We start from the raw sequence: 13,117 nt of genomic DNA, 5'->3' as shown, positions 1-13,117 counted from the left end.
TAGGGCTCATTTCGGGCGCAAGGATTTGAGGGTTGCACAGGTTCTTGGCCGCCTGTTCTTTATGCGCGTGTCTGCTCCTGTGCGTTTTTGTTGCCTTGGGTCGCAGGTTGCAGCCTGTGGTCTCGGCTTCGCTTTGCAGAGTTTGTGGCGGCCGCCTCCCGGGTCAGCCCTTTCTTTTCCTTCTCTTTGGGTATGAAGCCCCAGGGAGCCATAGGGGCTCCCCACAGAAAACCAGCATTGAATGTAATGAAACGCCATTTTCTGAGTGAGCCCCGGAGGCTCCCTGGAAACCCTCCCTCCTACCGGTACGCGTTTTTTTTTTGTGTTGATTGAAGCTTAGCTTCCGAACTGATGCTAGGCAGCTGGCACGGTGAGGTCCGGGGCTTCCCCCTCTCCCTCTGGGGGTGGGGAGGGCTGCGCAGACGATCGGCGCGGCAGTAAAGTGTGATGTTTGCTTGTTTCCTTGGGATTGTAGGGAGCTTCTACCTCTCTGTTCGGTTTTTTGTTTTAGTTTTTTACCATGTGGGGTTTGTTTTGTTATGCCTACCTTTCTGGGTGTCTAACTCCGGTCGATGGCAGATAAGGAAAACCCCAACCACAAGGGGTTTTCCAGGGCCATTGCGCCCTGAAACCTCTCTGAAGGGGCCAGGTTCTGGCACTAGTCCCTGGTAGGTCTGAACTCCATAGCTAATGTCTCGGTCTAATATAACATACATTAGCCCGATAAGCTCCAGGAAGCCTCCGGGGCTCACCCAGAAAATGGTGTTTCATTACATTTCAACGCTGGTTTTCTGTGGGGAGCCCTTCCTGCTCCTTGGAGCTATTGGGCTAATATGCGATACATTAGACCAGGGCTCTAGTCAATGGCGTTCAGCCTACTAGGAACCATGAGCCAGAACCTGACCCCCTCAGAGAGGCACAGGGAGTGATGGCCTCTGGAAAAAACAACCTGTTGTTAGGGGTGTTCCTTACCTGCCATCGATCGGGGTTAGGCACCCAGAAAGATAGGCATAACGAAACAGATCCCATGTTGGGATTTCTGACTCATGGGATTTTATTACATATTTTTAATTATTAATTGATTTATTTAATGAATTCTAATATATAATTTATAATTAGTTTATTTATTTATTTCTTATAATAGCTTAGCATATTGCATGTTAATTGAGTGGACTGTATGATTATGACTTGTGGACTCCCACAAGTAATATCCCTACACAAGTTGGGGGTTTATTAATTGTAGCCAATCAATCGAGAATTATCGATTGGTAGGAAAATTTATACTAATTGGTTATTTGGTTAATCTGCTTGGTTAGTTTGAGTACTTAATCGCCTTATCTGATATGAAGGCTTCAATTTGAGTATTGGTTTGGGAGACAGGGAATCAGCCAGGTATGTGCTTCGTGGCTATGGCGTCGATACGTTCTCACATGTTGCAACAGGTAGATGTTGCCAATTTCTTTGGGTTGCCACAGAAGATCTGCCAGAAGAATACTATATAGCTACTGCAAATAACCTCCGTAATCACAGATATGGCATATTATTGTTTAACCACTGAACTGCGCAATGCGCCTGCAGGCGCCCAACGGGGGGTACACAACGTGCCTCCGGGATCTTATAGGTATATTGTATGATTCAAAACTCCCGCGGCTACATGGGGTTCACATCAGCTTCCTCAGGGCTTTTGTAAACAGACGCCATTTTATTTTTTGTAAATTGTGGTCCACATTCCCGGGTGTGAGAGCCTCAGTACTGAGTGAGCAACCAAGGTTGGCACATGCAGTATGTGCTCACAGCACTGCTGTTCAGCTTGTGACCACAGGATTGCCTAATAATGTCAAAATATATGTAACTGGTATTATTTAGCCATGATAGTATTACAGAAGAGCCTGAGTGTGATAATGACTGTGTACAATGTTCAAATATCAGTGAATCAATGCTGTTCACAATGTTCACAGCAGTAGACACAGCACCACAGCATTATTTCGTCTATCTAGGAACCTTCAAACCACTTCTTATGTTCCTTTACAAAAAAACTTGTGGTCACTTATTTATTTACAGGCTTTAGTGACCAGGATTGTGATAATAGCAGGATTTTTGTGATAATTAGCGCTGAGCATAGTATTGTGGGAGGAAGAATTTTGGTGAGGGAGGGAGGGAATCAAGATAGCATCACTGTGTGTGGCAGCCACTCTTGTTTTGCTCACCATACTAGCTTAGTAGTTCGCTATGGTGAACACATTTGTATATGGGTATATACCATGTGTGTATATAGTGTAATAACAGCAACAGGAGTATGTTGGGAAGAGCCATTTTGGTGAAGGAGGTGGCGCTGTACTCATAGCGTTGTCAGCTGGCTGCTGTGTGATTTGTCATGCAGTGTATGGTGGCCACTGTGCTGTTTGGACACAATACCAGTTTGGTTACATAGTAATGGTGAATAAAACATGTAGATAGGTATACACATGTGTAAATAGTGTAATGAGGGAAGGAACCTGGAGGCGTACGCAATGCGCCCAAACCAAACCAAAAACAAAGAACCACAAGCAAAACCAAAGGACCCTGCAGACGACCCGGGAGACCCTAACCCCCCCCCCCCCCGAACAGGAAGGAAGGAAGGGAACCTGGGCAAAGCAAAATGCACCCACGGCCCCAGAGGCCACAACGTGCAGAAAACATCGAAGAGCCACAAGCAAACAACACACGAAGCACCCCCGGCCCGACCAACCAAGCCGCAACTCAAGGGCCCCACTGGAAAACAGCAGACCCAAACGTCACCCGAAAAGAAGGGTACTGCAGCAGAAGAACAACAACCTAACACCAGGACCAAAGTAGCAGAAAAACACACCAGAACCGAAGGAGCCACAACAACCGAGGAGAAGATAAAACCGCCCCCAGGACCAGTGACCAGAACAGCACCGGAAGCACAGAAGCAGGCCGGAGGTGAAAAACCAACCAAACTGCAAGCAGAAGGAAGTAGAACGAACAACAAGACTGAACGCAAGCGGGAGCAGACCCGCCAGCGCTGCCCGAGACGAGATGACAGCACACGGCACCAAAGGACAGTCTCGGAACAACCCCGAAGGGTAGGATAAGACAAACCTATCAGAGACCGTAGTACACCTACGCAGTGACAGGAAAAATCTGAAAGACCGCCAGGAGCAACCCACTGCCGCCGAGACGAAAAACGCAGGTGGGAGACCAACAACGAAACCACCAGCGCCCACACAACAGATGAAAACCCAAAACAAAAAACCCTGAGACGCGAAGACTCGAAGGGAAGAACGACCCAGCTGGTACAGGGCTGGATCGAGCCGCAAGAGAGGCAGGGCCGCGGGAAAACCTGCAGGATCGGACACCAAGCAAAGAAGCGCCCCTAACCAAGGGCGACAAAGAACCAGGGAACAGGAAGAGGCCAACATGGAGCTAACAAAATTCTCAGAGGAAGGAAAAGGTAGAGAATGAGAAACTGGTGAACACAGGCGGTACACAAAGAAGAGGGGACACAGGTGGAAACTGAGTACCCAAGGAGCCATAGGGACAGTAAAAAGAACCCTGACAGTGTCAGAGCAGGCAACAGATGGAAGGCAGTAGCCAGCGGTGTGGCAGAAGCAGACACAGCACCAAAGGGAGAGAAGAAAGAGCCCAAACGGCTCAGGAAACGGTACACCAGGTGAATGACAGCAGAGAAGCAGGACCAAAGAGCCAGAGCCCAACCCCTGCAAGCAGAACTAGGGGAGGACAATGAGGCGAGGACAAAAACTGGCAGGGAGAAGAGAGCTCAAAGAAAACCGAGAAAAGATTCTGGCGGCGAAAGACTAACGAAAAGGCACCGAAGACCGAGGCTGTGTCCCACAGTACATTGACCAAGGAAGGCCACGGCAAGACACACAAAGTGGCCAAGAAAAACACAACACCTACACCCCACCAATCGAGAACCAGCGCCCGACCGACAGCGTTGCCAGACCACACAACCTCACCTGCAGAGTGGACACACAACCGTGGCACAACACAGTTGAGCCGAGGAAGAAACCAGGAGCATCGCCAGGGGAGTATGACCAGAGATCGTACCCAGCAGAAGCCGAGGTGCAGGACAGAGGCGGAGGTGGCGCCAGCTGGAGCCACCCCACCCCCAGAATCAGGGAAAAGAATTGAGGTGAAGTTTACACAGTAAAATAACAACATACTGGAGTGAACGATATGGAAGAAAATGCAGAATAGAACCAGTGAAGAGCAGGGTTGCCATAGGCACAATCAGAGAACACTCTATAAACATCAGAGGTCCACGGTTGTTCAACACCCTCCCAGTGAGCATAAGAAATATTGCCAGAACAACCGTGGACATCTTCAAGAGGAAACTAGATTTATTCCTCCAAGAAGTGCCGGACCAACCGGGCTGTGGTGGGTATGTGGGCCTGCGGGCTGCTCCAAGCAACAGCCTAGTGGACCAAACTCTCACAAGTCAAGCCTGGCCTCGGGCCGGGCTTGGGGAGTAGAACTCCCAGAACCCCATCAACCAGGTATCAACCAGGTAAGTTCCCACATAGAAATCCAGAACACCCCCCGCATCAAGAGGTAATGACTGGAGAAGACGACGAACAAAAAGGCGTATAAAATTGTGAGACAGGATGCAGAACACCAAAACATGTACACCACCCAAGAACAAAACGATCACCCCGGACCCTGCGCACTAGATACGAACTGCACCACCCGCTCTCCGGTGGCGCGGTTCGTACACCAGACGGATGACACATCGTATACACACCAGCAAGAAGATGTAACGAATAAGGGGAATGTTGGGACAGGAAGGAGAGACGAAGGGAATACAAAAGAAGGCGAAAGAGAACCGAAATAAAACAAGGAGAACGGAAGAGGACCAACGAGTCCGAGAAGGGACTAGACGGTACTACACCGGAAGTCAGCAGACTTTCCAATAATACCGGAAGAATTGAAGAGTGTCGCGAATCCTCAAGAATCTGACGGAGGCTGAGAAGCAGGGAAGGGATGAAAACACCTGCAGGAACAACGGAGCCGACGGACCCGAAGACCGAACCCGGGGAGGGGCAATTCCGAAACCAACAGGAATGCAGAGGGGGAAGGAATAAACCCCTTCCCCCCCCCTCAGAGGAACTGCCAGCCCCGCTCCTAGGACAAAAACCCCAAGCGGGGCTCAACGGGGTTAAGGCCCCCCAGGCGACCCCTCCCCAACCCCGGAAACCTCCAAGGCCGGACCTGGGACTGAGCCATCCCCCACAAGCCCCGGTCTCACAAGAAAAAGCCAGGGCAGCCATAAAACACTAAGGAAGGGAGGCCACTGGTCAGACCCTTACGCACGGTTGGAGGAACAGGTCCAAAGGCCTCCGCTGCCACCCCGGAAGAAGAAAAAAAAACCGAGACTGCCCGAGCCTCAAACACCAGCGAAACCCAACCTTGACCCCGAAACCTCAGACGTGCCAGAGCCAGAAGCAAGGGGGCCCGGACCCAAATGCGCAACCCACCAGTATGCTGAACCAGAGCTGAAGCGACCCCCACCCCCAAGTCTGGGTCACCATCACTAAAACAGGGCAGTCTTGGGGCATCCGGGGCCGCAATCAACCAAGCGCGTTGCAGCAAACTAACCCAGCCTGCAACATGGCTCCTGCCTGAACCCAGACAACAGAATGAGTGGGGTGGGAAAACTGGAGTACGAACAGACAACCAACGTCACACGACTCCGGGTCAAGGAACCACCGACCCAGCAGGCAGCATGGCGGAGGCAAAACCGGTGAGTGTCACCCTGAGACAAGGGGACAGAGTAACCATCAAACTCGCAGTAAGCAAGAAGGGGACTCAAGGACACCTCCATCGGACCACAGAGTCCCCGTGGAGATTTCCATGGCCCTTAGCCTTGTGTACACGTTAAGGGAAGCCCAGGCAAGGTACTGCGAACCGGCACCCAAGTCTAACGAACAAACTGCTAAAAGCTGAACCCCCGGGACGTGTACACTCACGGGGGCCAAACGGGAGACTCCACTAAGTGAAGAGAAGAACAAGGAGACCCTCCCACCAGGCAGAAAACAAAAACAAAAGAAAAACCCCGCAAGAGGACAATGTACCAAGGCAAAACAGAGCCGACCGCTATACTTTTAGAAGACTAACTGTGCAGTACCCTGCGCCCCTATCAGTGACAAAAACAACCTCCTACCCAGAGACAAACTAGGGCAAAAACTCCAGCTGACCCCAAGGGCAGCCTAGTACCGAGAGGTAAAGGACACAGCGGAGGTAGATCCCAAGGTGAATTGTGGAAGGAGGCCCAAAGCCCCCAAGGGTAGTACTCACAGGGCATCTAGGGAAGGAAACCCTAGGCGCATGCAGCCCGAGTACCGTGGAATATCACTCCTGGCTCACACACCACCTGTAGAGACAGCCCACACCACAAAGCACAGAACTGAATGCAGGTGATGAGTCACAATAACCTGGCTAAAGTATGTTGACCAGACCACACACTAGAAGGTGAAGGGACGACGACGTTCCGGTCCATCCTGGACCATTCTCAAGTCGATTGAGAATCTCTCACAATCGACTTGAGAATGGTCCAGGACAGACCGAACCATCGTCGTCCCTTCACCTTCTAGTGTGTGGTCTGGTCAACACAGGACTGTAACAAAAGTGGAGCCAGGGCACCCGACCGGCCAGTAAACCCATCAGCAAAGAACTGCCAGTTGGATAGCCGGCACGAAGGGTCTGGGGCTCCCCCTTCCCCCTCCCGGGGAGGGGGGGGGTTGCTCAGACAGCGGCACGGGGACGTGATGACGTTATGCAAGTTTGATATTTTTGTTGGGGAATTCTGTTCACTCGTTCGGCTTTCAGCAGCAATCTTTTCACCAGAATAGAGGTTTGTTTTGGGGCATCTACCTTTCTGGGTGCTTGTCTTGGTCGATGGCAGACACAGACTGCTCCCAACTACAGGGGGGGTTTCTATAGGCCTTTGCTCCTCGTGCCTCTCTGAGGAGGCCAGGTTCTGGCTCGTGGTCCCCAGTAGGCATGAACTCCTAGCACTTTGACTGATGCCAGAAAGTTATACATATCCATTCAGCCTGAATAGCTCCGGGGAGCCGTAGGGGCTCCCCCTCTAGGGAGCCGGTTGGCCGAGCGGACAGCACGCTAGACTTGTGATCCTGTGGTCCTGGGTTCAATCCCATTTGCCGGCGAGAAATATTGGGTAGGGTTTCTTTCACCCTATGCCCCTGTTACCTAGCAGTAAAATAGGTACCTAGGTGTTAGTCAGCTGTCACAGGCTGCTTCCAGGGGGTGGAGGCCTGGTCGAGGACCGGGCCGCGGGGACACTAAAAAGCCCCGAAATCATCTCAAGATAACCCCCAGAAAGAATCATTAAAGGCACTTGAAAGTTACGTTAATCATTTTATAAAATGAGGTCAGCTTGGCGACTTATAAACCATGTACTCTTGAAACACCACAACCTGGGCACGAAACTACGGGAAAGCGTAACATGAACAGTTTGCAATGTTGACCCTGTGGAGAGCACCTGAGAGACTAAATTCTCGTTGCGGGTCGGGTATCACCCCTGTTGGTGACGTCATACCCTGTGTGTCAACATCGCTTTAAACAAGGTACCAGCAAGGTAACAAGCGCCTTTGTTGGGGTTGACGATAGAAGCCTGGGGGGGGGGGGGGGAGGCCGGTTGTCTGGACCTAGCTGGAACTCCAGAACATTGGTATTTGAAGATTTATAGATCTTGCTGGAGTGGAGTAGGCTGTCAACCATTAAGGTGAGAGTGAAGAGGCAGTTTACCAGGGGAATTGTATGACAGTGTAAAGTGATCGTAGGTCATCACTCTCTGCACCTCTCTGAGGGGGGCCAGGTTCTGACTCGTTGTTCCTTTTAGGCACAAAGAACTCTGCAACTGATGACACTTGGTAATATGGCACCTAATTTATTTATTTATTTATTTATATACAAGAAGGTACATTGGGTCTGGAGAATACATAGCATAGTATTTACAATTTTGTAAAGCCACTAGTACGTGCAGCGTTTTGGCAGGTCCTTAACCCTTAAAGTGCGCATCACGTCATATGACCTGTTGGACGTTCCAGTCAACTGCGCATCACGTCATATGACGTGTTGGAGTACTACGCAAGATTTAAACGGCCCGTGGATACACGGGGTTCACCACACCTTCATCAGGGCTCTTGTAAACAGACACCATTTAAAAAAAAATCATGGGCCAAACTCCCGGGTGTTATTGGCCTCAGTATTGAGTGAGCAACCAAGCCTGACGCACACAGCATGAGCTAACAGCACTGCTGTTCAGCTTGTGACCACAGCATCTCCTAAAATTGCCAAAATATACTTGTTCATGCTATTATGTAGCGATGATATTATTGCAGAAGACCCTTGACTGAGATAAAACTGACCAGAGTTTTGATAATAGCAGGATTATGGTGATATTTAGCGCTGTGCGCCATGGAGGGAGGAGTAATGCTGTGGGAGGGAGGGTGGTGGCAATGTCTTCTGACTGTGTGTGGCCACCTTTTATTGACTGCACTCACCATACCAGCTTAGTGGTTCGCTATGGTGAACACAAATGTAGATACGTATATATAACGTGTGTATAGAGGGTACAAACAGCAAGAGAAGGTTTGGAGCCGCCATTTTGGTGAGGGCGGTGGCATCGTCTGCACGACACCACTGTGCAGACGACAGTGTTGTTTACTGATTACCACGATGGTCTTTGGGCACCATACCAGTTTATTTGTATAAGTATGGCTAATAAAACAGGTAGATATTTATATATAATGTGTGTATATAGAGTAATAACACCCCACAGTATTGTTGGAGGAGAAATATTAGTGCATCTGGCCTTGAGGGCGGCAGCCATCAGCTGACTGTGTAAGGTCCTACATCTTTGTGCCTTTACTCACCATACAAACTTAGATGTACAGTTATGGTGAACAAAACATGTAAATACTTATAGATAACGTCTGTATATAAGATATATAGCGTAATAACACCACACAGTATTGTTGGAGGAGAAATATTAGTGCCTCTGGCCTTGAGGGCGGCAGCCATCAGCTGACTGTGTGAGGTCCTACATCTTTGTGCCTTTACTCACCATACAAGCTTAGATGTACAGTTATGGTGAACAAAACATGTAGATACTTATATATAATGTCTGTATATAGTGAATTATAGCAAAAACAGTATTGTGGGAGGAGAATGTGGGCGAGTCAGATAACTTGAGGGAGGGCAGGAGTGGCTGGCTGGTACACGGCGGTCACTCCTCGTTACTTTTTGACTCATAATAGCTACTTAGTGGTTCGTTATAGTGAACAAAACACGCAGATATATATAACCTGTGCTTATAGTGTAATAACCGACAAAGTATTTGTTCACTGATTGATGAACATAATTGAATCAACAATATGCACACCATATTTTTGAGTACAGCAATGATTCACTCATTTTATTATATAAATATATCAAACTACACACTATTGAATAATATTACAGCAAAAAAACTATGAAAAATCAATCAGAGACATTGAAATAATTAGGTAATTATCTCTTTGTGGCAACTCCGGCCTGACAGCTGGCGAGCAACAGACCGCCTGGGACGCACGCTGAGTCAGCGCCTATAATTTGCCAGACTTCCCCGCTCTATAGCGGGCAATATATGCCACTTACGATTTTTTTATTATTTTTCCCGTGATCAGTGAACACAAATTAACAGGTTAGGAAGAAATTTTTTTTTTTTTTTTTTTTTTTTTTTTTTCAAAATTACATTCGCCTGTGGGATAGAAAGGATATTATACCCCTAGCATGTTAAGGGTTAATCTAACAGATAATTTTACGTAGGTAAATTCTAGCAGAATTAATAAAATGAAAACAAATACATTGCAAGAAAAAAAAGAGATGAGAGAGATTAGTAAGTATATTTAAGTATATTGGTATTTTAAAGCTCTGATTGATTACATTGACAGCTTGACAGCTTGATTGGTAATTTAAACAAGATTAATAGACACCATACAGCAGATTGACAGCACATATAAGAAGACAGCAATGATCACAATGGTAAAGATGATCGGATTGGGTACATAAAGATTGTGAGATTGGGTAACAATAGATATAGTGCAATTTTAAAGCAAAAGGTAAAAACTATGAAGATGAAATTATGTACTTTTTAGTATTGTTTTTGAATGATGCAAAAGTTGGACAGCTTTTCAATTAAAGATCTTGAGGTCATCTTGAGATGATTTCGGGGCTTTAGTGTCCCCGCGGCCCGGTCCTCGACCAGGCCTCCACCCCCAGGAAGCAGCCCTTGACAGCTGACTAACTCCCAGGTACCTATTTACTGCTAGGTAACAGGGGCATTCAGGGTGAAAGAAACTTTGCCCATTTGTTTCTGCCTCGTGCGGGAATCGAACCCGCGCCACAGAATTACGAGTCCTGCGTGCTATCCACCAGGCTACGAGGCCGAGAGGGAGTGGGTTCTATAGACTGGGTCCATTTATTTGCATAGAGTGTTTACACAGGTTAAGTTTGACTCTGGGGATATCAGAGATATTTATTTCTGGTGTGGTGATAATGGGTTCTATTACATCTGTCCAGGGAGAATTTCAGAGCAGGATTTGCATTTAAGAACAGGGTTTTGTAAATGTAGTTGACACAAGAGAATTTGTGGAGTGAGATTATGTTTAGCATGTTTAGGGAGTTAAACAAGGGGGCTGAGTGTTGTCTGAAAGCAGAATTTGTTATTATTCTGATAGCAGATTTTTGCTGGGTAATGATGGACTTGAGGTGGTTTGCAGTGGTTGAACCCCATGCACAAATACCATAATTAAGATACGGATAGATTAGTGCATAATATAGAGAGATGAGAGCAGAGTTAGGTACATAATATCTGATTATGGAGAGTATACAAACTGTTTTAGAGACTTTCTTAGTTATGTGTTGTATGTGGGTACTGAAGTTGAGTCTCTTGTCTAGGAATAGGCCAAGAAACTTGCCATCATTTTTATTGCTAATATTTACATTGTCTATCTGAAGCTGAATTGCATTTGTAGATTTGCTTCCAAATAAGATGTAGTAGGTCTTTTCTATGTTAAGTGTTAGTTTGTTGGTTGACATCCATAAGTGGACTTTTTTTAGTTCATTATTAACAACATTATTTAGTGTATGTGGGTTGGGGTTAGAGTAGATGAGGGTTGTATTATCAGCAAACAAAATAGGTTTCAGAATGTTAGAGACATTAGACAGATCATTGATGTACATAAGAAATAGGAGAGGTCCCAAGATGCTGCCCTGTGGCACTCCAACGGTTATTGGTAGAGTGGGAGAGGTTAATCAGTGATGATAGCCTCAGGAAGCCTCTGGGCCTCACCCAGAAACTGGTGTTTCATTACATTCAATGCTGGTTGTTTGACCTTCCAGAGCTGTAATCTTGTTTCTCAATTTTTCATTACTGCTGCTTAAATTGTTAATTGTATCCACATGATACTTTACAAAGATCTCTATTTTGTTCACAACTTTTTGTGAAAGCCACTCCTGCTAATGTTTTCCTCATCAAAGTCACCAAAATCAATCTCTTCTGGTTTGTCTTTCCTCATGCCAGTGGCATCTTTGTTTTGGTCACTATGTGCTCACGCCATTTATTTTAAAAAAGCACTCTTTATACTTTGTTTCTTTAACTTCTCTGGGTGAGTCCCGGAGCTATCCAGCCTGAATGGATATGTATAACTTTCTGGCATCAGTCAAAGTGCTAGGAGTTCTTGCCTACTGGGGTTCACGAGCCAGAATCTGGCCCCCTCAGAGAGGCACGAGGAGCAATGGCCTATAGAAACCCCCTTGTGGTTGGGAGCATTCAATGTCTGCCATTGACCGGGATAGGCAGCCAGAAAGATAGGCACCCCAAAACAAACCCCTATTCTGGTGAAAATATTGCTACCGAAAGCCGAACGAGTGGACAGAAATCCCCAAACAAAATTATCAAACCAGCATGACGTCATCATGTCGCTGTGCTGCCGTCTGCGCAACCCCCCCACCCCCTCCCCGGGAGGGGGAAGGGGGAGCCCCAGACCCTCCACGCCGGCGATCCAACTGGCAGTTCTTGACTGATGAAATTACTGGCCGGTCGAGTGCCTCTGGCTCTGGTTTTTGTTTCAGTTCTGTGCCTTGTGGTGTGGATTGTCTCTACCGGTGGGGTGTGAGCCAGGAGTAAGATTCCATGGTACTCGGGCTGCATGCGCCTAGGGCTATCTTCCTTAGGTGCCCTGTAAGTACTGCCCTTGGGGCCACCTTCCACAAGTCACCTTGGGTTCTACCTCCGCTGTGTCCTTTACTGCTCGGTACTGGGCTGCCCTTGGAGTCGGCTGGGATTTTGTTGCCCTGGTTTGTCTCTGGGTAGGTGGTAGTTTTTTGTCACTGGTAGGGGCGCGGGGTACCATACAGCTAGTTTTCACCAATAACAGCGGCCGGCTCTGTTCCGCCTGGGTACGTTGTCCTCTTGCGGGGTTTTACTTTTGTTTTTGTTTTTGCCTGGTGGGGGTCTGCCTTTATGGGCCCCTTTTACTGTTTTAGATGTTTTTGTTTCAATTTCTTCTGCTAGGCCCCCCATGAGTGGACACGTCCCGGGGGTTCAGCTTTTAGAAGTTTGCTTGGTAGACTTGGGCGCCGGTTCATGGTACCCTGCCTGGGCTTCCCTTTAGCGTGTACCAAAGGCTAAGGGCCCTGGGAAACCCCACGGGGGCTCTGTGGTCCTATAGGTGTGTCCCTGGAGTCCCCCTCGTGTCCTACGAGTTTGACGGTTGCTGTCCCCTTGTCTCAGGGTGACACTCACAAGTTGTGCTTCTGCCATGCTGCCTGTTGGGTCTTTGTTTCTTATGATCCGGTGTCGTGCAATGGGTGTTGTCGGTACGCGCTCTCGTTCACCCAGGCCACTGGTCATGATAATCGGGTGCAGGCAGCTGCTGCGTTGCTTGCTGGGTGTAGGTTGCTGCAACGCTCTTGGTTGTTTGTGGCCCCGGATGCCCCGAGGCTGCCCTGTTTTGATTGTTGGGGTCCGGACTTGGGGGTGGGGGTCGCTTCGGCTCTGGCTCCTTCCACTCCTTGTCCTTCCCCT

The 13,117-nt window shown here is 48.1% G+C and overlaps 1 protein-coding gene and 1 long non-coding RNA gene across 2 annotated transcripts in view; both read left to right on the top strand.

Moving 5' to 3' along the window:
* The first annotated feature begins 2,510 nt into the window (after positions 1-2,510).
* Positions 2,511-3,095, top strand: LOC138365951 (basic salivary proline-rich protein 4-like). Its single transcript, XM_069326664.1, has one exon. The coding sequence runs from the start codon at positions 2,511-2,513 to the stop codon at positions 3,093-3,095; it is 585 nt and encodes a 194-aa protein (XP_069182765.1).
* A 9,025-nt stretch (positions 3,096-12,120) lies between these two features.
* LOC138365799 (uncharacterized) overlaps positions 12,121-13,117 on the top strand; it is a 29,428-nt gene continuing 28,431 nt past the window's right edge. The window contains exon 1 of the long non-coding RNA XR_011229006.1: positions 12,121-12,271. This is a non-coding gene — a long non-coding RNA (uncharacterized lncRNA). The remainder of the gene's footprint in view (positions 12,272-13,117) is intronic.

Source organism: Procambarus clarkii, chromosome 18 (assembly GCF_040958095.1).
Source record: "Procambarus clarkii isolate CNS0578487 chromosome 18, FALCON_Pclarkii_2.0, whole genome shotgun sequence".
In the NCBI taxonomy this organism is placed as follows: Eukaryota; Metazoa; Arthropoda; class Malacostraca; order Decapoda; family Cambaridae; genus Procambarus; species Procambarus clarkii.
The sequence above is the reverse complement of the archived record's forward strand: the minus strand, read 5'-3'. Positions and strand labels throughout refer to the sequence as shown.

Coding starts and splice junctions, on each gene's coding strand:
- LOC138365951 (XM_069326664.1), top strand. CDS start 2,511: ATGCGCCCAAACCAAACCAAAAACAAAGAACCACAAGCAAAACCAAAG.